Raw genomic sequence first — 26,706 nt, forward strand, 5'->3', positions numbered from 1 at the left:
CCAGCCATTAGTGGCACAGGATTGAGTTTAAGAGCCCTCCGGCTATTTACAGTCATTTTCCAGCACATTAGAGATGTGTGGAAATGGATGCTGTTCTCTGCCTCCTGTGCGTGCTTCAACATGCCAGGGATGGCATAGAGGACATCTCTGTAATGTTGTATTGATCAGTGCAAGGGACAATAAGAACAGACTTATGAATGTGCAGGTCCCTTGGTTCACAGAAAATCATTACATTTTTACATTTACATTAATGCATTTGGCAGACGTTTTTATCCAAAGCGACTTACATTGCATTTCAGGGTACACATTTTTACATTCTTATGAGTTATTGCTTTCCCTGGGAATCGAACCCATGACCTTGGTGTTACAAGCAGCAATGCTTTACTTTTTGAGCTACAGGAAAGGTTACAGAAGTTACAGGGTCACAGAAAATCAGGTCAACACCAAAACAAACATATTATAATCTCTCAATGTGAGATTATAATTTTTGTTCTATGTTATCACATGAGGTCTGGCAACATAACTGAGGTTTTATTATTACATAGAGAGCAGTATTTGAACATCAAATATATATTTAATAACTTTTCAAACTTCTGTCTTATGGATACATTTCAATCAAACACCCCAAGGACAACTATAACATTCTGCACGTGTCACATTTTGCGTTTTTTTGTGTATGGTGGAAATGTTGTTTTTCTTTTTTACACAATTCATGCCCCTCAAGGAATGCACATTTTCTGAATAAATGCTTAAAGTGTTTTAAACAACAATCAACAGTATTTAATTAAACATTTCTGGGCTGCGTTTCCCGATAACGTTGTCTCTTAGCACTACGAAGACTCTTAAGGTATAACTTAGCTAAAGGTATAGAATTTCTTGCCGTGTTCCCCGAACCATACCTTAGGAAGCTGCTTAAGATATACCTTCTTACGTGCGATGTTACCAGGTGCTGTCCGTGGCAATGGTGCTGAACTGGTTGATATCGATGGCTCGAGAATCAATTATTCACTCGTGCAGGGGCTGTTTCACTGCATTATGTGAGAAAGCGGTGTTCTTATAAAAGAAGCACTTCAGAAATAGTTGAAATTGCATTTATAAGGACTCATGGGATATTATCAAAAGTGATCCAAACTATAATAGCCTATAATAGCCTAGCCTACATATTTTTAAATTGTATCATATATTGCTGCCATATTAACCATTTCAAATATTTATGTGCTTTCTTCTCTTTCCCATTTTTGTTCACTGAGGTGGAGCTGCGATGAAATATTGTTCTTGTAAATACTTTCCAGCATTTCAGTAATAAAAGTGTACGTACGGTGCTCGGCAGTGATCAAAAAGGATTTAAACAGTGGATTTTGAATCTCTTCTTGTAAACTCAGAGATGTGGATTCAGATGGCAATTAAATTACCACACGACCTGTCAAAAAAACAGTAGGTACTAATTTGGCCAGGGATTTTTACGCGGGTTGGGTGAGAAAAAACACTGATATTATGGATTCGAACGGCACTAAAATCACAAACTTACCCCTTTAAATGTTTAAAATACCGTACGAGCCCATGAGAAACAATTAGCGTCCGAATAGGCCTAGGACTTAACTGACAGTAGCCTATGCTTTCACTGGCCTTTAAAAGCGCTCTTTATTTAAATTAATAATATAATATATATATATATATATATATATATATATATATAATTCAAAATCTAACAACAATCAGTGTAATGACAATTTTATTCTTTGCATGAAAACACTTGAATTAGCCTAATTTAACACTGTCTGGGTGTATTAAAACTTCAGAATTATATTCGTATAGACCTGCAACAGTGATAAGGTAAAGCTAAGTGTGTCCAGACCAACCTTCCGAATGTATGACTTACAGAAGGTATACTTAAAGCCCATGTTGCAGGTTAGAGTACCCAGTAAGCCAATGTATAGAAAAATAATGTAGGAACTAGATTTAGATATAAACATATACTTATAAAACGCTATTTAGGCTTCTGGAGTCGTTTTTGTGAGAAATTTTTACTTCCGCATTTGAAAATCGCTTAAACCGCCGAACCTGAAGTGACGTAACATGAGGTAGAGCGGTCAAAGTAAATCAACTAGCGAATAGGAAAGCAATGGATGACAGCTCGGAAAGGGAATTGTAGCCTAAATGTTTACTCATATGATATATATATAATTCATTTATAATTGATATATATGATGATATCATATAATTATGAGCCTGATATGAAGCCAAGTGAGCAGGACAGGCCAGGGTTAGACAGAACAACGGTGAGATGTGGTGTGAGGAGAACAGGGCGAGAGAACAGTGTTAGCTTATAGATGTATTCACGTTAGCCGACGATATGTACAACACTATGGTCAGATCACAATACTGTACAGATTATTATCATCATGTATCAGGCAATAGCAAAGCTAGTACTTAGACCCTTACCTGCATGTGTTGTGTGTATCAGCCATTAGGAGACCGTTTCCAGAGGAAGAGGGACTTTATAAAGGCTTTGAATTGACCCATTTGGTGACGATGAATAAAATAAATGATCACAATCACAACTGTCTTACTGTATAAAAACTTTATATGTAGAAACAGCCAACACAAACATTAAAGTCGGTTTGTACAGATTGAAAATGAATTATAGAACATAATATATTTAATAATAATAATAGTGTCGGCTGCAGACTAATAACAAACACATAAATGCATTACATTACAAGTTTATGTAGGATATGTTAATGAATTAAATTAAGACAAGGCACATTTTGTAAAACAGATGTACAATAAGTGATCTCTGACGGATCCGTGAGCGTCATGTTTCCCGCTGGCGGCCGAACCACATGCTGACGGCGGACCGTCACCGGGCGACCCGATGAAGGAGCTGGGACAGTGTGCACATATCGCCGGGATTATAATCATTCGGTCTAAAGTGAACGCTACACACTACCGCGTTATTCAAAGCAGAAGCAGAAGTGAAGTCCCGTCTCTTACCCGGCACAAAACGCACACTGGCACGGAAGATTGCACCGTCCTTTTTCTTATTCGGAAACCTGTGGACTCGATGTCCTGACAGGCCATAATTCACAATCATTTACCACGACGATGATTAATTGAAATACAATAAGCACAGAAAACACACTGAATCATGACCGCTCCAACTGAATACCAACCTATCTCTGCACTGAGCGCGAACGCAGAGCCAAACGACTACCTCATGTGACGTCATATGACGCGATGGTGAAAAAAAGCGCTTTTTCAACACGGTCAAGGAAACGGTCACGTTTTCTATTAAATTTGTGCCCTTATGTCTTGCAAAACAATTTTTAATCCTGCATTTACTTTTCATATGGTATTTTCATACAAGGTTATATTAATAAAAAAAAAAAACCTGCAACATGGGCTTTAACTAAGAACGTTTCGGGAAACACGTATTAACGATAAGGTACAGCTTAAGGTGTAACTTAAGAATGATGTAGTGTTAAGAAGGTTTTGGGAAACGCAGCCCAGATCTGCAGGCAGAAGTTTCAGCTTTGTCACAGACTAGCTAGAGAGAGATTCATCTGTTGTACTTTATTAAAGTTTGGTGCAAGTCACATCATTGTGATGTCTAACTGAAGAGTTTTCCTGGAACATTAGTGCTCTCTAGTGGCAGAACAATATACTTAATAAAAATATCCACTTCCATTCATTGTCACAGGCCAAGACAGATTATCAACTCATAAAGTGATTCAACACACATAGTTTTTCTTTTTTTTTTATTACATTCATTAAGTATGTTAACACATAAGTGAATGTTAAAAAGCATAAAAAAACATGAGATAGTACATCATGACATGGTAAATCATTTTTGGGACATGAGAAACTTTTTAGAATTCTTCTCAGGCATGAAAATAATGATGTAACATTTAGGTGCAAAAATACACAAAAGTACTCCATAACTAGAAGCTAAAATGGCAAATATCTCTACAGCTACAGTAAATTTCCCAGGGGAACTGACATAGGCTGGGATAAATGTGACCCAAACAGCACAGAATATGAGCATACTGAATGTGATGAATTTGGCTTCATTAAAATTATCAGGCAATTTTCGGGCTAAAAAAGCCAGGATGAAGCAGAAGGCAGCTAAACAGCCAATGTAACACAACACACAACAGAAAAGGGCAACTGAACCCAGGTGACATTCTAAAATGATCCGATCGCGGTACAGCCAGGTGTTCCTTACTGGAAATGGTGGTGCTGTGATAAGCCAAGCCACGCAAACCCCCCCCTGTAGGACTGAACATAAAAACACACCCAGTCTCTGCTGAGGGGGGCGAAACCAGCGTACAGTGTTGTTACCAGGCAGTGTTGCTTTAAAGGCCATAAGCACCACTAGAGTCTTACTAAGGAGACAGGAGAGGCAGAGGGCAAAGCTCAAGCCAAAAGCAGTCCGTCTAAGAGGGCATGCCCAGCGTGATGGCTGACCGAGGAAGGTTAGCGCACATATGAAGCAGAGAGTGAGAGAAATCAGCAACAGAAAACTCAGTTCTGAATTATTAGCTCGGACCAGGGGTGTGTCGCGATGGCGAAAGAAGATTGCAGCAGCTGTCATCGCAGCAACCACACCCAGAATGGCTATAGCTGCCAGGGCCATGCCAAAAGTCTCAGAGTAGGATAGGAACTCAATCTGCTTGGGAACACAAAGGTTTTGATGTTGATTGGACCAGAAGTCTTCAGGGCAAAGCATGCATTCAGGTTGATCTAAAAATGGACGCATAAACACACAGAAAGGGACATTCACCTAAAATTCATTCAAGGGAAAGAAGTTTAATTGGTGATTTGTAATGAATTGTTTAAAAAAAGGTTAATTGATGCAAACAGACAGTCCAATCAAGTCAAGTCAAGTCACATTGATTTATTTAGCGCTTTTTACAATACAGGTTGTTTCAAAACAGAGATAACAGGAAAATGCAACAAAGTTTGTTTCCAGAAGAAAATAGCGTCACAGTCAGTGATGTTCAGTGATGTTTCATTTTGCTGTAAAAGAGTTATTAATTTAGTTCATTTTATATATATATATATATATATAGCTCTGGAGAAAACCGTGATGTCATCCGTGAGTAATACAGTCATATGTGTATCAGTCTGATAATACCGGTAATATTGCTGATGCTGCCCTCTGCACAAAGCACACAGTCATAGCAGCATACTGGCTGACCCTCTCGTGTAACCTTTCTGTATCCCTGTGGACAACTAGCAGAGCACACAGATACTGGTATCTATAAGAGAGAGAGACAAGACATTATAATCAAAATATCTGTGTGATTATAGAGACTAGATAGCCACAACCCACAAAAAAATTGTAAAATAAAATAACTGATAAAAATAAATTCCCAAGTTCTAAGCAGTTGAAGAACTGATAAAGAAATATATATCACCTTTGATAAAATGTCTGCCAAATGAAATAAATGTAATAATGAAAACAATTATTATCAGACACTATTTAAAATAAGTAGAAATCAATTCTGATTATTAGTAACAGAGTATGAGACTCCATAATTTTACCTCCTTAGTTCCTCCATGCCAGATGATTTTGTCCTGGTACAGCAGTAACTGCTGTGCTGTCGAAAGAGAGGAGTCAAAGCGACCCACTGTAACATACTGTACCGGACCCTCATCCGACCCTCTCTGCCAGTTCACAATGTCATATGACCCGACGGGGTCTCCATTCTTATCAAAGTGGATCAAATCTCCAAACATGTTTGTGTAGTTCAATTTCCTCAGGACCTCAACAACCTGGAGAAGATTAATGCACAGAAAATATTACCCTTGGCATAATGTATAATAATATAGTTTATATATATTATGAATTATTATTATATATAGTAATATATATATATATATATATATATATATATATATATATATATATATATTACAGAAAAGTCAAAATAGTAATAATAATAACAATAATAATATTATGCCACATAAATGTTTCTCTTAAGGTTACATTAACTAACACTGATTTATTGAAATGCACACAAGCATGTATTGCTGTACCTGCCAGGGCAGTAGATTATGAATATCAGGGCACTGCTGTGTCAAGGCAGACCCAATCTCTTTTTGACACAGAAGCAGGTTATGCAGTGCATGTGCCACCATGTAAACAGCCTTGTGCATGTTGTATGTCACCCTGAGCTCTGACACATCATTATAGATACTGTGAATGTCCTGGACCCTCTCCATGCCAGTACAGCTATGGGTGTAGTGCACTTGTTCAGTTGTGAAGGGAGCAGGAAGACTTGTGTTTAATAAGCACTGGAACTGTGTTTCCCAGAATTCCCTTGCAAATGCATTGTAAGGCTCAGCCAGGGGCTGTATGCTTTCAAGGAATTGTTTTAAGCCGGGTATCTCAGCTCGGCGGATTGCAAAGCCGATGGTGCCACTTAGTGAGGGGTAGTTCTCTTTAGTGGAGATGAGAGTGGAAGTCACCCAGGCTTCACTGGCCACCCACTGCTTCCCGGTCACATTTTGCCTAACTATTTCATCCACTACTGGCTTGATGTCCTCCTCGATGGCAAAAACCACCAAAACACGTGCTGTAGAATCTCGAATGGTCTTGACGATATCCTGCAGCTGTTGCTGAGTTGGCAGTTTGGGTATGATCACTCGATAAGCCACACACACACCCAACTTTGCCACTGCAGTGGTGAACAGATCTATGCCGGTGCGCCCATAAGCGTCATCGGCTCCTATTGTGCCCACCCAAGTCCATCCGAAGTGCTTTACCAGACGAGCAAGAGCGCTGGCCTGATTAACATCACTGGGAATTGTGCGAAAGAAATAAGGGAACTGGTGCTTATCACTCAGGCAAGCACATGAGGCAAAATAACTCACCTGAAGCAGAGATGTGGACAGAGATTTAGAAAAAGATTGAAAGAGGAGTGAACACATAAAGATTTTCTGTGGCAAAGAGTACACAAATACAGAATTCCTTAATTTCAAATAATTTTGTCTTGCTGATCTGCCCTCACCAGCGGGATACGGAACAGGTTAAGTATTCTGGAAATGGCCATTGACAGGGTGGATCCAGAGTCCCCAATAATGATGGGGATTCTTGGGGAGGAGCATTCCCCCAAACTGCTTCTCTTCATGGGTTGAGAGACTACAGACAATGCAGTCCTCAGAGACAGAGCAGTCAGCCCACATGTGTCATACAGCCTATAGCCCAGTGTGATGTTTGGCAGAAGGGTAGGGTTTCGGTTGATCTCCTCAATGAAAAAGATCATTGACTGAGACCAGCGGAACACTCGCATGTTAAACCTGAAAGAAAGATCAACCTTCAGTTAATTTCAAAACTCAAAAATAGATTATTCAATTACAGGCTAATACAAAAACAGAGCATTTAGTCTAAACAAAATGTATATATGACACAATAAACTAAAATAAGCAACAATCAGTTTTGCTGTCTGATATAAATAGGAACTACATCTGATTTTTTCATTACCCCGTACATTTCCTCTGGTCTGGCTGACTTCTAAAGTTCAGCTCCTGGTCGATGCCTTTGGAGTGGATGGGAAACATCCCAGCTAGAACTACATGGCCCTCCTTATAGACCACAGTTGAGTCTAGGTCCTTCCAGAGTTCACAGTCTGCCTCTGAATTGCTTTGAACAGGGTAGAGAAAAGAAAATACCAAATGTACAACCTGGAGAAATGGCATCTTCATCTCAGTCTCTGCACAGTGTTCTTCTAAACCACAACTGGAAACTGGGGAACTGAGTGAAGGACTTTATAGAGGTAATGTAGTGAAGATGCTCTCTACAGGGACATAAAATGTAGGCACATACACAAATGTGGACAAAGCAATGCGTACACACAATATACAGTGTGTTAGCCTAATATCGGCATCAATTCAACCTATTCATAATAAATAATACCCAATAAAATAACAAAGAGCCTCTGGTAGAATCTCCAATCTCTTCAAAATTCACAAACTGTACACTGTAAAAAATTTCTAACCCTCCCAAATCAAAAATTTCAAGTGACCGATAACATCTAAATTTTTCAATTGGCCCAAGTGAAATTCTGTAAATTATAAAATTAAATTTACAGATTTTCACTCGGGCCAATTGAAATTGACAGAATTTCACTTGGGCCAATTGAAAAATTTAGATGTTATCGGTCACTTGAAATTTTTGATTTGGGAGGGTTAGAAATTTTTTACAGTGTATATATGACTCACGCTGGCAAAATGAGCATATTTTCAAAAATGAGATTGGCATTATCGCATTCTCTATTCAAAATGATGTACGATTTGTTGGAATCAGACAAAAAATGAATGAGCTACACCTGTTTTTTTAATATATATATATATAATTTTTTAAAAAATTTTATAGAGTAAGCAAAGCCAATTTTGAGAAAAATTGAGTTAAAAGTTTTCTAAAGGTTCCAAAACAAAATCACCTAGCAACCATACCTTAAAATTCCTGATAAAACCACAAAATTTGGCACAAACCAAGTCAAAAACAAATATATATAAGACAAATTTATATTCAACTTTTTTTCCCCATAACACCACAATTGTTTGATTAACATTAATGAAACAGACAGCCTATATATTAAGACCTACTGTACCGCACGGATCTAATTTAATGTTACACAACAAATGTTTTTCCCCAACAGTCAACCAAACGTTCACTTAAAGGTTGTATCAGTGATTTCAGGCCCCCCCCCCCAAAAAAGATCACATTCATCTAATCTTTCCTAACGATCCGCTAGCTGCCTGCCCCATAAGCATGCCGTCAAAAAAACGCGTCTCTGTAGGCAGCCTAGGCTCTGAGATCTGCACACAAAAACAATTGGTTTCACCAACCACTCAAAACCAAAACAAATAGTGTTCCAACCAATCACAGACAGGTTTTTTTTGGGGGCCTGAAATCACTGATACAACCTTTAAGAAATAACAGATAATATTTGTGTGAGTACTCGTTAAGCGTCTTTGTGCACAAACTTCAGATATGTCAGTCAGCGTGAGTAAGATCGTTTTGTTTACATCAGCATGAGTTTGAAAATCACATTTCATTAGTTCAGACTCATGCCATCAAGAATTCGCTATGAATATTCACAAAGTTGGAATGCTGCACTTTAAAACGATATCTGTCATATTTTGTTCTGAGGGTAAGTGCCAGTCGTTGAGAAGCAAGCAGAGAAAAACGGCCAAGGAAAGGTAGTCCTCTCAGAAATTGTACAAATAAAAATACGTTTAATTGCTATTTGGAGCATTGGGATTGGTAGATGAGTGAAAACCTCATTCACCATTCTTGTGAAAACCTCAAATTCAACCAAAATTGTTCACTTGTTTTGCCTGTAATTCATAATTAACTAGTGCGCATTTCGCCAGCATGGGTCACATACTCTGTCCCCTTACCCTGCCCCTTTACCTAAACCTTCCCATCACAGAAAATATTCTGCTTTTTACATTAAAAAAAAAAAAAAAACATCACTTAGAATGATTTATAAGCTGCTTTCCTCATGGAGACCAAAAAATGTCCTTGTTGGGACATTTGGTCCCCATAACGCAGGGAAAACCAGATACACACACACACACACTAATATTTTTTTTATTTTTTTAACTAATAATATAATTTTTTATTTGAAATAATAATAACAAAACACAAAGCTAGATTGACAGCAAAAATACTAAAAGAAAAAAAAAAAAAGAGAGAAAAAAACATACATACAGTAAATAATACTTCAGGGAAATTCAAAAGAAACATATAAATAAACCAGTGGTGCGTCCCAATTCGCATACTATCCATCCTAAATAGTATTCGAATTAGTACATCCCAAACCGTAGTATGTTGAAATGAGTGTTCCAAAGATACCCGGATGGTCTACAATTTCCGGTCAGAATCCGAAGTGCAGATCGATGCGCACTCTAACGGCTGATATTGCCTATAACCCATCGCGCATTGGACGAGGATGCGGTTAGAACTACAAACACAAGTGAAAAGTGTTGGAGGAGTCAGACATGACATGGAGGAGTCCGTCGGTTATGTAGAGAGGTTTAAACAAGGGGGTAATCCATCAGCCGGAAACTGAAGCTTCCCCGGGGGCCGCCATTGATTAGCAGACCATCACCTGCTGTTAGCATTCCATTGACTCCCATTCATTTTGGCGTCACTTTGACAGCGAATAACTTTACATCTGAGGCGTTTAAAGACTCCATTTGTCCATTATTTATTTCTAAAGATACACGAAAATGTATAAAAGGCTCCATTACCTTGTATCTTACATTATGGCCCCGTAGAAGCAGTTTTTGTAAAAATAGACTAATGATTGTGTCATAACCACGCGACTCTCTGTCGCACAGTAGAAAGAATACCGTATAGACGGGAGGAGAAGCTCGCAGGCAATCTTTTACTGTCTATGAGGCAATCGGGGGGACGTGGAGCCATAAAGTCAAGGGAGAAGCCCATAGAGAGTCCATAAAAGCAACGGGACAAAATTTTTCAACAACGTTTTGAGGAATTGGAAATAATTCAATATGTGGCAAGTGAATAGCCTACATATGAAGTAACATTTATCCACAAACTTTAAATAATTTAGCTACTTCATTAAATAATGAAGTGTGGGTAACGGGGTATCTACATTAACGGGGGATGGGGAAATTATCATGAAATTATACATGCAATGGAAAAAAAAAAAAACCATCTCAATGTCAATCGCGGTTAACGTTATTCCTTTATTTATTTACAGATATAGGCCTACGCTTGAAGATGAATGTGATCCCTTTCATCCTGGTCGGAAGCCATCTACAATATGTCCTATCCTACATAACCTAATGTGAAATAAAGAAAAACATTTCTGTTCAAGTGTTTTTGTTTTTGACCATGATTTATTAGCCAAAACTACATGATTTAACATCTAGCTCACAATACTTTATATATTGGAATATGGTCAAATGTTTTTCGTGAAGAGATGAAATCATGTAGAACAATGAGCAATTTTAAGAGACTATTTAAAATGAATATATTGAATGGATACGGAAATGACTCGAGGGGATAGTATATTGTATACTTACAGTATGGTTCCTTGGCTTATATACTAAGTCTGTTTTGGATGGGTTATTATTCGGTTTGATGTAGATAGAAGGAAACGAAGAAGATAGATGGAAAATATATATATATTTTTTTTTAAATGTGTGCATTTATGCATGTATGTGTGCATCTGTGCCTATTTGAATCACTTTTAATAATTTTGGAAGATTGTGCTGAGATGTACATTATTGTATGATGTTATTTTTGATTTTATTATATATGTGTGTGTGTGTGTGTGTGTGTGTGAGTGTGTGTGTGTGTATATGTGTTACGGAGTCCAGTCTCCCTGGTTTACCCATCTCTCAGTCACGAGCACCCTCTCCCGAATTCTAGCGCAGTGCATACTTCCCCATTAGTATGCATCATTTGTGCAGTTATTGCCTTCACCTGTTCTGCATCTGTGCTCATTTGCTCAGCCTGTATATGCCGTGTTCATGGAGTGTTCCTTGCGAAGTATTGCCTCTCTGTGTATGCATGTCCGAGCATTTTATGAGTACCTTGTCTTCCTGTGTTACTGACCCTCGCTTATATCATCTACTCTGATTGTCTGCAGCCTGCCTCTCGACCCAGTGCCTGATCCTGACCTTGTTTCTCAGCCGCCTGCCTCGACCTCTTGCCTGTCCCTGGATTCTGTTTGCTTGCCGCCTGCCCTCGACTTCCAGCCTGTTCTCACTCTCCTCTCGGCGTGTCCCACTCAAGAATTCCTAAAGTTTATCTTTACCTGCCTTTGTTAATAAAAGTTGTTGCATATGGATCTGCCTACTGACTCGTTACAATATATATATATATACATATATATATATATTAAACATGTTCAAAATAAGCTAAACTAACTAACTAAAATTACTCAGAAAAGGCTACTGTTACAATCCAAAAGTAGGCTATATTTTAAAGTCGATTTTAGCCACTTCTTTTGTCAGGCCTATAATGTTTTAATGTAAGATGTCATATTGTAATTGTATAGCATAAGATGTTATATTAATATTATTGTAATATTAATATACATTATATTATGTTATTACTATACTATACGATTTGATTTCCAAAACACACACACATTAATGTTCAATGTGAGTTTACTCTGATGCATCATTGACCGTTCGAGGTCAGCTTGCTTGCGCTTTATGATAACCACCTGGCAATAGTCAAAGCCCTTATTTCTGGAGAGCCGTGATACTTCGACCTTGGAAACTTCTGATCATCATTCAAGACAAGTATTGTGTTATAGGTAGTATTTTATTAATTCAGTGTGTTAACTGTTTGTTGCCTTTTTTTCGTGATTTCATCTTCCTCTATTTACTTCAATTGACTTGTTGCTAGCATATTATCCCTCGTGCAAACATGTCTTGCTGTGTAGCATAGATGTGTTCTAAGAGACAAGTCTCTTCTTCCGAGTTAAGCTTTTTCAGGTAAGTCCACTGTCTCCATCAGTATAATGAAAGATTGATTATTTGAATCATCATTATATAGGCCTAAGCAAAGGTGTAAAGAGTAACGTTACCTGAAAACCATACTTGAATAAAAATACAGATACCTTACAGTAAAAAAGAATCCGTTAGAAATTACAAGTCACCAATTCCAATACAACTTGAGAAAAAGTCTTAGAGTATCTGATTTCAACAGTATTTAAGTATTTTACTCGTACTGAATGTGGCTAAAAAAGATGCACGTAGTCCTCGACAGCTGAGAGACATGCAGGTGACTTAAGACATGCAGGTGAAAGAAACAATTGATTTGTAAGATGAGAAATCATGTTTATTTTCTAAAATCAAAATAAAGCTGAACACCTCAATATTGCAATAAATCAAGGTCGACACAACAGCCTTAAACGTCTACAAACTCTCAGTTAAGCTCAAGTGCACAAAAAGGCTATAAGTAAACCAACATCCTTCAAAAAGGCCTTGTCAATATAGAGGATATATAAAATAATGTTAATTAAAATTAACTACTTGCACTGAATGTGCTGGTTTTGGCCTCATCAGCAGCTGCAGTCATGACCTCATCTCCAAAATCAAACACCTGAGATTCAGAAACCAAGCACAAAAACTAAGAGTACTCCAAGTGATATGCCACAACAACAGGTTTATTTTAAAGGAATGGCTGCAACAATAAAATATTTGTGAATATAGGGAGTGTATGTGCATAATGCCTGTGTTTGTGCATGCACACGTGTGCATTTGTGTGTACATGTCTGTATGTGCACATTCATATGGGTGTGTATGTGTTATACAATAGCCTATAGTGCCCAGTTGAATGCTTTCTACCAATTTTAATATACCACCACAGTATAATTCTTTTGAAGTGTTGTTACTAAATGTAACACTATCTAGTGTAAATGATAAATCACGTTTAACATTTGTGCTGGCTACTGTATACAGGCCACCAGGGCACCATAAAGACTTTATCAAAGAATTTGCTGATTTTCTATCAGAGTTAGTATTGGCTGCAGATAAAGTACTAATTGTTGGTGATTTTAATATACATTAAGATGCATTGGGATTGGCATTTAAAGACATTCTTAACTCTATTGGAGTATGACAACATGTGTCAGGACCTACTCATTCTCGTAATCATATTCTAGATCTAATATTATCACATTGAATAAATGTTGATGCCCTTGAAATTCTGCAGCAGAGCGATGACATCTCAGATCATTATCTAGTCTCGTGTAAACTTCATTTAGCCAAGGCTGCAAAGTCGACTCCGTGTTACAAATATGTTAAACCTATCACTTCTGCCACTAAAGATTGCTTTATTAATAATCTTCCTAATCAGTTTCATCATCTCAGCATCCCAGATAGCTTAGAAGAACTAGATATTGCGACAGAAACTATTAACTCTCTCTTTTCCAGCACTTTAGACACAGGCTGCGTTCGAAACCGCATACTTCCCTACTATTTAGTATGGGAAAAAGAGTAGGCGAGCGAAAAAGTATGTACGAATCCAATTACCTGGGTGACATACTAATTATCGCGAGATTCGGACTTAAAGGAGAACTTGATGTGTCATTACAAGTGCACAGGTCATGTGAGTGATTCCTTCGGAGTGAACGCGGCTGAATCTGACTGCAGTAGATGTGAAAGATATGAATAAAAATGATGTTTATTCAGCCAGCGCACATACCTGTATTTACATCCTGTTTTCGGTCGAAGTCCACAGTAGTCGATTGTCGAGTTCACACGCGTGATCATAGGTACTAAACCTATGCACGTGAACTCGACAAAACAGTACGTGAAGGAAGCAGTACGTTCGAAACATCAGTATTCATAAAAGAGTAGGCGAGAAGTTCCCGGATGGCTTACTGCTTCCGCCCAGATTTTTGAGTGCTCAACCGATGGATACTTTTCTATCCCAGGAGGCCACGCGAGAGGATACGTCATTATCAAATGTAGCACCCTGTTAATTTATATATTGTTTATTTTGTGTTCTGTTAACAAAAATACAGTATATCCTGAAATATGGGCCAGTTCAATTGTCCCTGGTGTGTAATACCTTTTTGTATTAACCCTTTCACGCATAGTGGTCACTACAGTGGACAGCTATTAAAAAAGCATTTTCTTGAATTTGCACGGGTTTTTATGGCAAAGTTGCACATCAGCCTCTTCATTGGACCCTGGTGCATCATCCTATAAATTGCAACCAAGTGGCAAGCCGTTGTGTTTCGATTTTTTCCCCCTCCAAACCAAGATGGCCAAGGGTCAGTCAGACATGCCAAGTTGCTCTGGAATATCCACCCATTCCTTCTATCCTAGAAGACTCTTGTAGGTAAAAAAAATATTGCAGCATCAAGCAATATCTAATGAGTCATATCACAGTAACATTTTCCAAGTTTTGATTTTAGATTGAGAGAAAACTCTGATTAATCACATGTCCACTGTAGTGGACGTCATGCATCAATTGCTATATTTCAGCTACAATTCATAATTATAATGTGAATATTGTTTTTGAAACTTAAAACTTAACTTAATCTGCAGTGACTTTTTTACTGTAAATAAATGTATTTGTATTATTAGAATGTAATTTTCATTGACATCGAAAAAAGTCATGTGATTACATAATGTATGACACTTGTAATGCATTACTTGTTAGATCAAAAGGTAATCTGATTTCGTAATGCACGTTATTGTAATGCGTTTTTTTTTACTCATAACATCAAAAAGTAATCTGATTACATAATGCATGTTACTTGTAATGCGTTTTTTTTACTCATAACATCAAAAAGTAATCTGATTACATAATGCATGTTACTTGTAATGCGTTTCCTTACTCATAACATCAAAAAGTAATCTTATTACGTAATGCATGTTACTTATAACACATTACTTTACTTGTAACATCAAAAAAGTAAACTGAATGCGTTATAATAATTAGTTACATTTATATAGCGCTTTTTCTGAGACCTCAAAGCGCTTTACATATGGAAGGGGGGAATCTCCTCAACCACCACCAATGTGCAGCATCCACTTGGATGATGCGACGGCAGCCATATTGCGCCAGAACGCCCACCACACACCAGCTTACTGGTGGAGAGGAGACAGTGATGAAGCCAATCAGTGTATGGGGATGATTAGGAGGCCATGATGGACAGAGGCCAAGGGGCAGATTTGGCCAGGATGCCGGGGTTACACCCCTACTCTTTTTTCGAAGGACATCCTGGGATTTTATGCCTGTTATGCATGTTACTTGTAATGCGTTACCCCCAACACTGATCATTTCAGATGAGATTGAAAACACCTGATCTCTAGGTTTTCTCAGAGGAGGGCTATGATAGAAATGTGCATGTCCATCTTGAACATAATCAGAATTATCAGCTAATAAGGGTAAATCTCCATACTCTGGTGCACTGGAGGGAGCATCTGAGTGGTTTCCACAGTTGTACCTTGACAGGCTGTAGAAAATTCTGATGGAATCATGTCCTCATGTTCTGATATCAAAGATACGCGATGTGCAACTTGTATGAAGTTGTATGAAGCCTTTGCAATATTTTGCATTTATATTTTTTGTATATATTTTATAGTTTTCACATGATTTGATATAATTGTATTGATTAGTTTGTTAAATTCACATACTTTATCTGTTTGATTATTGTCTTATATTTAATACAGTATATCTTCAGTTTAAACCATAACCGCATGCTGTCCACTCAAGTGGACATTTGAAGATCTTGTTTTACGGTGTATACTTTACTCTTAACACCTTTTACCTATTTATTTATTATTCTCAGGTAAGGTAAAGAAAAAAGTCAAATCTGACCTAAACCATAAGCATTCAAAAGGTACTTACAATTTGGTCAGAAGACTCCTCTGTGGTATGTTCTCATTAAAAGTCTTCCAGCATCATAAATCTCAGTAGGCAGATTTTGTAATCAGTTAAATTTCTTTTAATTTGGTTACTTTTCTTTTTATAATAAACAAAAATATAAAGGCAAATAGAACTTCATCGTTTAAGTATAAAATACAATAATCACGTTTTGAAACAAAGGTGTAGTAAGCTCTGATCTTCTTATCTTCTGCTTGGGGTTTCTTGTCCTCAGCTCTGGGCTTCTAGGCGTCGGGGGCACTGGCGTATCAGTATCCCGAGAGGCAAACAGTTCATCAGTCTTTTATACTTCTGTTGTTTACAACAGGCGTTAGGTTGGTACTCCTCCAAAGTTTCCCAGATCCTTCTCCAGGCAGGTGCAAGCAGTCCACCTCTTCATGTCCTTGAACTCCAGTAAACTCAACTAAGATGGCTGAGTTCATTTAAAGTTCTAGGAGTCCTCTAGCGCACACACATAATCGCACTTTTCTGCTCCTCTTAACATGGGTTGGCACAGTCACATATACATACATAACCAATTACTGTACATCTATGCCAAAACAATATAAGCCATCTTTTACAAACAAAATAAATAACAACATTGAATGCTATGCATTATATCCAATACATTGGCTAAATATGTGTAACAAAAAGGCATCTATAATAAACAAGGAGGCAGGTAATTGCATTTTCTTGATATTATACAACAATCTCTTTGAAAAATTTGTAAAAAAATAAAATAAAAATCAGTTCTTGTTTTTCATGCCCTAAGAGCAATAAAAAGACTGAGGTTATCATAATTCATGCATGAAAGGGTTAATATGTGTTAAAGGTATAGCGGAGGATTTTCTTTTTCCGGGTGGATCATCAAGACTATTGGTCCTCCTAAGTGTCAATCATTCTGGTGATATGTTTACGTAAGGCCGTCGTACGTGCTCGTGCACACGATTCACACGATGGCGTGCACTCAAAACACAGGTTGGGCTTTCCACTGATGCCTCAGTCGCGAAGTTTCTACTTGACAGGTAAAGTTTGGCATGCTATTTGGAGAAATCCATTTAAAATCACTGCTAGTAATGTTACAGTTTTGTGTTTCTGAGTTTTGGTTTTTGTATCTGTTTCTGTGTTTTCAGTTTCTGTGATCCATTTTCCCCTGTCTTCTGTTGATTTTGGTCTAGTCCTGTTTTCCCCGGTCTGTGTAATTAGTTCATTTGTATCACCTGTTTCTTCGTTAGTCTCGTCAGCTGTGTCTTGTTTCCCTGATCTGTTCTCCTGTGTATTTAAGCCCTGAGTGTTTCAGTCTTCGGTGTCGGTTCTCGTTTATGTTGGAGTGTTTTCCTGCCTGTCTGTATTGCTGAGTTTCTTTTGAAGTAAATTGTTCGCATTGAAGCCTTTGGACTTTGAGTTTCCTTCCACCTGCACAACACCCCGTAAGTAAAAGTTAATGTAAGCTATGATTAGCTCGTGCATACGTTTAATAGGCGTTCCCTCTCGGGAGCAGGTAGAGTGTTGCACGTGCATTTTTTCAAAAAGTGGAGAGGGCGGTTCTTTTCTAAAATTCGGGAAAATCCTCCGCTATACCTTTAAGTTATAAATTGTGAGGTGTTGAAATATCCTCTGTTGTGAGTAACCCTTGAACCCTTAGGTCATTTTCTTTTGTATTGGGTGGCCAGCTGTCAGTTTTGTGTATTATCCAATCAGTGCCATTCAGAGAGCAGTTTGGCAACCTACCGGGTTTTTGAGGGGGCGGGACTAAAGAAAAGAAACAGACAGAAAAACGAACATAGAGATAGCTAAGAGCTAGTTGTAAGTTCCTTATGATTAATTACATTACTGGTCATCAAAGTTAAGAGCCAGGGGGATTTTTTTTGTCAGTATGTTAAAACGGGAGATTGAGCTGTGTTTCGGAGCTGGTTAAATCGGCCACGGAGATTCTACTGAAGTGAAGCTAACGCCATAGCCATAGCCATGTGCGAACTGCGACTACATAGCCAGAAACCCACTTTGCCACCGAGTTTCTGAGTGAGTATGGACATTGCGAACTAAAATGGAATTGACATTTTTAGACAAGATATAGTTAAGCTCATTAGAGTTTGTGAATTGTTGGCTAGTGTGCGTCGGATGCTGCCAACTATGTTGCTGCAGTAGATGTACCCAGAAGCTGCGCTGCAGGGCGGAGGTGTCTGTGTTTTGCACACGGACGGAGTTTCAGGACGGGTTTCTTCATTGCGCATCTCACCACTGGACAGAAGGGTTTGGATAGACTGTCACTATAAACTTTCTGTTACCAAGGAACCGTGAGTACAGACAATATTTTTTTTGGAAGATTTCAACCGAGCTCCAACAAGCGCGCCAACATTGTGGTACCACACAAAAACTGAGAAGTAAAAGTAAAAAAAATTATTGTTCAGTCATTTCATTTGGACCACGAGGACATGTTAAAAGGGTAACTCACCTGGTTCTGGATATAAATATAAAGATATTTTGGTAACACTTTATAATAACGTTCAGTTGTAAGTCATTAATAAGTGGTTAGTTAATGATTAACTAATCATTTACAAAACATATATAGTTGATTAGCAAGTGATATGCTAACATTTTATATATGTTTTGTAAATGCCGTTACAAGTCATTTACAAGTGATTAGTAAATGATTAACTAATCATTTATGAAACATGACTATGTGTTCATAAATGATTAATAAGTGATATGTTAATTATTTATTAATGTTTTGTAGATTCAGTTATAAGTAATTTACGAGTAATAAGATAATGATTAACTAATCGTTTACAAAACATGACTATACGTATCATAAATGTTCAATAAATTACTTTTTTGAATGGTTTGTAGATTCAGTTATAAATTAAAGCTGCAAGCAGCATTTATCGGGGTTCAAGCTATTAAGGCCTTTAAGGGGTTTTAAGCACAAAAGCATCAAAAGTTATCAGGTTTTATTCAGCATGTAACCACTGACATAATAGATGGAAAAGACCATTTACAGCCAATACAGGCAATGTACCATAGGAAATATATGGTTTTAAAGCTTTTTAACAGTTATAGCGCCACCTATGGTCCGATCTCCATAAAATTTGGCATGCTTGTTAATGATGTTATGTCACATATGCTCACCGATTTTTGTGAAGTTCTGAGTTTTCATTTAGGATTTTTAATGTATTTTGCCACGCCCATTTTATAAATTACCCTATTACAGCCATCCAAATGCAAAAGTTTAACTTTTTTTTGATAGTTTTTCATCTAGAGAGTCCAGAGAATTGTCCTAGACTGCTCTGGTTCCGATCGGGCGAAAAACCTAGGACTAGTTTGCAAAAGTAGGTTTTTAACATGTTTGCGAATATTTAATGAACGGTTTGATTGACAGCAATGGTTCTTGAGGCAAAGTTGTTCAGGATGAGGAGATCTATCAAATGATATGCATATTGTGTGGATATTTGTAACACCACGTGATTACAGAGCCTTAAAACTCGTTAGCGCCAACTAGTGGCCGATTTCTTTCAAAATTCTTACAGACCTCTAGGGCCTTGAGTCGAACATGCCCATCGAGTTTCGTTCTGATCGGCCTCCGTTAACCTTGTCTAATAGGTGCTCAAACTTCATTGGCCGATGGCGGCCATGTTTTTTTGAGATACGCCAATGTCCTCATACACATACATGGCACCTTGGACCAAGACACTGCATACCAATTTTCAAGTCAATCGGACTAACGGTCAGGTGGTTATAGCCTGTTTTATGTTTTTTTCATGTTATAGCGCCACCATGAGGCCAATCGTCGCGATTTTTTTTACTGTGACCCCAGATTGAACTCATACACATGTGTACCAAGTTTGGTGAAGATACCTCATTTACTTCGGGAGTTATAGCCATTTTAGTAAAATAGGCCCCTCCCATAACATACGTTTTGGCGCCCCTTAGCGACCGTGAAATGTCAACTTTTTTTCGATAATTATTGATACTCAGACTCCAGAGAACATTTCTGCACTGGTTTGGTTCCAATCGGGCAAAAAACCAGGGACTAGTTCGCAAAAGTAGGTTTTTGACAAAATTCAAAATGGCGGAAAATCTATCATGGCGGAAATGAAATCGGAGATATACGTTTTGTTCGTCAGGCATCCACCTTTCCAATGATATAAGACACTTGAGTCTACAACATACGGTCTAGGAGTTATGAACAGTTTCGCGCTTTTGGTTGCTATAGCGCCACCTATGGGCCAATCGGGGTCATACTCTCTGAACCTTTCCTCGATTTTTGTACTACCATCTGGCAAAGTTTCAAGGTTCCAGCTCTTACGGTTTGGGCTGCACGATGCGTTTTAGCGGAGAAGAAAAATAATAATAATTAAAGCTGCAAGCAGCATTTATCGGGGTTCAAGCAGTTAAGGCCTTTAAGGCATTTAAGCACAAAAGCATCAAAAGTTATTAAGATTTATTTAGCAAGCATGTAACCACTGACATAATAGATTAAAACGAACATTTACTGCCAATACAGGCAGTTTACCATGGGATATATATGGTTTTAAAGCTTTTTAACAGTTATAGCGCCACCTATAGTCCGATCTCCATAAAATTGTTTACTGTGACCTCAAATTGAACCCATACACATGTGTACTGAGTTTGGTGAAGATATCTTATTTACTTCTTGAGTTATAGTCATTTTAGTAAAATAGGCTCCTCCCACAACAATTTACCACATTCTAGTATTATTTACTATGATTCTAGCATGAATTGCCATATTCTAGCATGATTTACCATTATATAGTACATTCTAGTATTATTTACCATTGTTTACTGTGATTCTAGCATGGTTTACCCTGTTCTAGCATAGTTTACCATGATTTACCATGTTCTAGCATGATTTACCATGATATACCACATTTTAACATGATTTACCATAGTTTATCATGATTTATCATGGCTTACAATGATTTACCCTGTTCTAGCATAGTTTACCATGATTTACCATGTTCTAGCATGATGTACCATGATATACCATGTTTTAGTTAAGTCAAGTCACCTTTATTTATATAGCGCTTTTTAAAATACAGATTGTATGAAAGCAGCTTCACATTGATCAAATGAAAATAATACATCAAAGTTTGTTTCTAGAAGAAAATTGCATCATTGTCCACCCTAATTAGGCAGATCAATAATATCGTTGAATATTAAATGTCTCCAACTAAGCAAGCCAAAGCCAAGGCAACAGTGGCAAGGAACCAAAACTCCATCAGGTGACAGAATGGAGAAAAAAACCTTGGGAGAACCCAGGCTCAGTCGGGGGCCAGTTCTCCTCTGGCCAATGAGCGAACAGTGTATGATTATGATCCAGGCAGCGTTACAGGGCAAATGTTCTAGAATGATGTACCAGGATTCTAGTATGATTTACCTTGATACACCACATTCTAGTATTATTTATTGTGATTTATGATTTATGTTTTAGCATGATTTACCATGATTTACCACGTTGGTAGCAATTATGTGAAGTATCAGTACAAATGAAGTGATAAACTCTGACAAAATATGATTGTGCTACAATAGTAATTGTTATATAAGTGATTTTTTAGCGTCTTATTGTTATATAAGTGATTTTTAGTGTTTAATGAATGCAAAATCATATGTGAGTAGACCTCATTAATAAATAGAATGGCCAGCAGAGGGCAGTAGAAGACCACATATTGGCTCACTTTCACTTTAAACTTCTTGATTTTCACCATTTTTCTGCACTAAAGCAAACCAGTTTTTCCATTTTAACTCCATAATGCATGTTTACACACACACTCACACACACACTCAGACACACACACACAAACACACACACACACACACAAAGACAAATGTTGTTGTTTTTTCAATGCTATTGGGATATGTCATTATGAAAATATATTTGAATGGTCTATAAACATTTCACAAAGTCTTTGTAAGCTATAAATCAGATGATTTAGAATTTATTCAGAAACCTAAGACTACACACAATATGATGGCTAACAATATTTTCTGCAAATTTGTTCTAGAACAACATTTTGAGGTTTATATGTGGCATATGTTGTCCAAAGTAATTATTTGAATGGAAATGACGTGATGATTTTTTACAAAAAGTGATTGTAAATGTTAGAATAGTTATTTTATAAAGTCTAAATGTGAAAAAGATAACTATATTAGTAAATAGTTATACTAGCAGGTGGTAGCAGAGTACCACTCACTGGCTTATCTCATTAAAAAAATTATTGTGTTAATATTTTTCTTGTTAACTCAATTAAATATGCTTACACACACAACAAAAATTTTGAAAAGAACAATATTAGTGAGCAGAATTAGCCTAATAATATGGCTTAAACCTTGTCTGTGAAATTGGGGGAATGATATTACCACTGACTGTCAAATCATTATTTAAACTTATCCCAACAATCAGTCCAAAATAAATACAGTATATCGAAAATGTACTTAAATGATAAATTATACAATATAGACCAACAAATGTATTAAATTATATTGTATATCAAACGTAAATCTTGTTTAATCATTAAGAGCCTGTGGCAAATTTCCTGAACTGGTTGATGTAATTGTTCTCTGTGAGTACATGAGTGTTGAAGGGCAACTGATGGCTTGGAGTTTAATGTCAGAAAATTTCTACAAATTGTATAAAATAAAAAAGGCACTATGTTTATGATAGGAGTCACATATTTTAGGTCTATTAACTACATTTTTGTTTAAAACCACATTCTGTGATACAACAATAGAATTTACAAAGAATATGGTGGATTCACTACCGTCATATTGACTGGAAGCAGATCGAGTGATATAAACGGTGAAACAGATGAACAGATGTTTAAAGTAGAATATTGCACGGCTGGAAAAGGCCTTTTGCTAATGAGATCCCAGAACCCAGTGTGTGTGTATGTATAGTATTACAGACTCCCTCTCTCTTTTCCTCTCTCTCTCTCTCTCAATCTCTCTCTCACACATACACATACATCCACACGCAGGCTTGGGACAGAAAAACGGCCCTGGCATTTTGGCGTAGACTGGCCCACTACATATGATCATAAACACCACCCATCTTTGCATGTCCTTGAATATGTTTTTGTTCAACTTTTATTCATTAAAACCAGTAATGCCATGTAATGAGTGAGTAGGAACGAGTGAGTGTAATTTATTAATACAATCGAACTATACTCCACAGTGATGTATCCAATAAAAAACAAGCTATAAGCTGCATTGGAATAGCAATAACACTGTTTCCCACAGGATCTTTGGTAAAACGGTGGTGGGTGGACCTCTGTCCCTAGGGGGATGTAGGGGGATTTGGGGGCATGCATATTAACCCATATAATCCATATTAATCCAACCCATATTAATTGTACTAATTAAACAAAGAAAAAATCAAACCTCTTTTAGTAACAGTGTCTGTCTATATTACACAACTACATAATAATAGTTATAATATTAATCTGATGATAGTAGTCTATTAGCCATATTGTAAAACAAATGCACTGAAATATCAAGAAAACTTTCATAATTAGTTTTGTACTAATTTCTAAATTTGAAAGAGATAAGCACATGATCTTTTATTTCGACGGAAACTGCATCAAGCTTTTATTTTGGCGGAAAACATGGATAAAAACGCGTATCATTAAACTTCTAGTAATCGTCAACTATGCAGATGTGGAAATAATGTGTAACTGGGTAATGTGTTTTGAAAGTGTTTTGAAAGTAGTTCTGCTTACCGCGGACTACACTTTCTCATGTCTCTCCTGATCCTCCTCACTATCCTCCTCCACTGGATCTGATGAAGGTCCTGCTGCTGTAGAAAACATATTTTGACACATTTTACAGCGTCTGCTTGAAAGGCCTGTATCTATTTTTCACGCTATTTCTATGCACATTTATTGCGTTCTCAGATTATTTTGACAGATACACAACTTGACACTGCACGCTCACTCAAAGACCAAAGGGGGAGGTGTTTAAGATGTGATTGGGCCAGGCCAGTGTCAATCAAGAAAATAACCAATGGGCCGCTGATCTACGCGTTTCATGGGCCGGTCTGTCAGTGGGAAAAAAAAACTAACGCATACTTTCTTTTGACCAATGCATTACACCGGCACTAACCCAGCGCTGTCAATTAAACAAAACAAAACGAATGGGCCGCCGATGTATGAGTTTTATGGGCCGTTAAAAAAAAATGTATCGGCCCAAAAAGCACGTCGACCCACCGGGCATTTGCCCGGTATGACAGATTACCAGTGCAGCCCTGCACACACACACACACATAGCCTATAGTGCTTTGTAAAGTTTTTTTTTCTTTTAGAAATCTATCGTCAGCACACATTTACACATTCATCTAACAAGGATAGGCTAGTTTTCTGATGACTAAATTCACGTCTCGCGCATGCACTGTGCGTTGACCCTGGCGTAGGCGTATGTGAGAATTTAGAGTTTAGTGAGAACATTAATAGATTTCCATTTATTTTATAACAGCTAATGATATTTCTTACCCAAAATCTTATCCTAAATTTATCACAAATATGAGCACTATATTTTAATAAATAATATTTTTTTCCTGATGAATGTGTTAATTAGTCGGTTTTCAGTTTGTAACAATATAACTGAGGACATTTGGTCTTGAAATATATCGTCAAAACAAGTTGAAGTGCACAAGCATACGAAAGCGCACACACAGCGCTCTTTTAAACTGTAGAGCATAAATTAAGATCACCTGTCTGTAATTATCGTTTCATTATAACCTGATCCTTACCAGCATTTACCGTTTGGGTTGTGGATAGATCAGGTCTATCGTGCTGTCTATTGCATGTTGTAAGCAGCCTACAACTTTATTGAGTTGTTGTGTACAGATCATTGTATGTGTATTAGCCTACTTATCTGTTGTGTTTAGAATAATTACCCAATCTGTGTCTTGAATTTCTTGTCCTTCGTTATGTTAATGGCTGCTGGTGGTGTTCTTTTGAGTTATATTGCACATATTGTCTGAATGTTTATTCTTTTTCATGTGAAAGTAACCTCATGGACCTAGAGAATTTAACACTAATGCAAAATGGTAAATAAAATATTTGTCTTTTAGTCAAATTTGTGAGCTGATTTTATTTACTAAATGTAGTAAACAGATGTGCAGATAACGTGAAGGATTGATCTAAGGTAAATAGTTACATTGAATATTTCTGTCGAACACTGCGTTCTTCAGAAAAAGATCCTTTTTGAACCTTGAAGAACACATATATGATTGTAAGGAGTTTTACACAGTTTTAGAAATTTAATTAAATATTGTTTTATTGCAGGGTAAAATTGGAAATGGAAAAAATCTTTAAGTTACAAGAATATACTATAAATCAAGGTGTAATAATTACATTGACTGAACAAAAGTTTGTATATGAACATGAAATGAAAGTGTAACAATTACATTGACTGAACCAAAGTTTGTATGTAACAATAACATTGACTGAACAAAAGTTTGTATATGAACATGAAATGAAAGTGTAACAATTACAGTGACTGAACAAAAGTTTGTAAATGAACATGAAATGAAAATGTAACAATTATAATGACTGAACAAAAACGTTTGTACATGAACATGGAAAATATGATTTTTTTTTTACAGTAGCCATAAATGTGAAGTTTAACAATTTGGAAAAAAAAAGCTTTTAGACGTTTCAATAAAATAAGAAACCTATTCTAATTGTACTTATGAAAGAAATAAAAACATGATCATGAATTAGACTTTTTGTTTTTGTCTATGTTGTTTAAAGCTTAAAGGGATAGGTTATGTCAGGATATGTCATGGTTAGTCTTTAAGGGGTCGTGTTTGTTTTGGATCTATGGTTTCAGGTGCAGCAGGCCTTTTTTCACCTGGATTTGTTTTTATGGATGTCGAAGGTAATGAGACTGCTTCTGTTATTGAGCAAAGTTCTTGCTCAAGCTCAGGTGTCTCTTCTGAGGTGAGTTCAGTTTCACAAATTGCTTTCTTGATTTCCACTATATGGTTATCATTTGTGTAATTAACACTCACAGGCCCACAGGTGAGAAGATACTCCTCTATGTCCTGTGCATCAAGAAAGGTCATGTCCTTTTCTTTGTGAATAAACTTTGTCAGGACAGAATTTGGGATGGCTAGTGACAGCTCATCCTCTTCAATTTTGAAGATTAGTGCTCCATTACACTTTGTAATGTAGCTGGACTGTTTGCGAAGAATTTTGCAGGTTGTGCACCTGTGGAAATTCTCTTTAATGTTGATTGACTGCTGTGTACTGTGGCACTTGGGACACAGTTTTTTAATCGTTATTGTGCTGCCTTCAACTGTTTGT

General features: G+C 37.1%; 1 protein-coding gene across 1 annotated transcript in view; it reads right to left on the reverse strand.

Moving 5' to 3' along the window:
• Positions 1-3,844: 3,844 nt before the first annotated feature.
• The window catches only part of olfcw1 (olfactory receptor C family, w1), a gene marked incomplete at its 3' end in the record, with an annotated part of 28,413 nt that continues 5,551 nt past the window's right edge, over positions 3,845-26,706 (reverse strand). The window contains exons 2-8 of the mRNA XM_084408955.1: positions 24,118-24,194; positions 7,490-7,648; positions 7,017-7,305; positions 6,043-6,879; positions 5,548-5,778; positions 5,138-5,261; positions 3,845-4,743 (exon numbers count right to left, since the gene is read on the reverse strand). Coding sequence (XP_084265081.1) covers positions 3,845-4,743; positions 5,138-5,261; positions 5,548-5,778; positions 6,043-6,879; positions 7,017-7,305; positions 7,490-7,648; positions 24,118-24,194 — 2,616 coding nt within the window. The remainder of the gene's footprint in view (positions 4,744-5,137; positions 5,262-5,547; positions 5,779-6,042; positions 6,880-7,016; positions 7,306-7,489; positions 7,649-24,117; positions 24,195-26,706) is intronic.

The sequence above is a fragment of the Rutilus rutilus genome (genome assembly GCF_951802725.1).
Source record: "Rutilus rutilus genome assembly, chromosome: 5".
Taxonomy (NCBI): Eukaryota; Metazoa; Chordata; class Actinopteri; order Cypriniformes; family Leuciscidae; genus Rutilus; species Rutilus rutilus.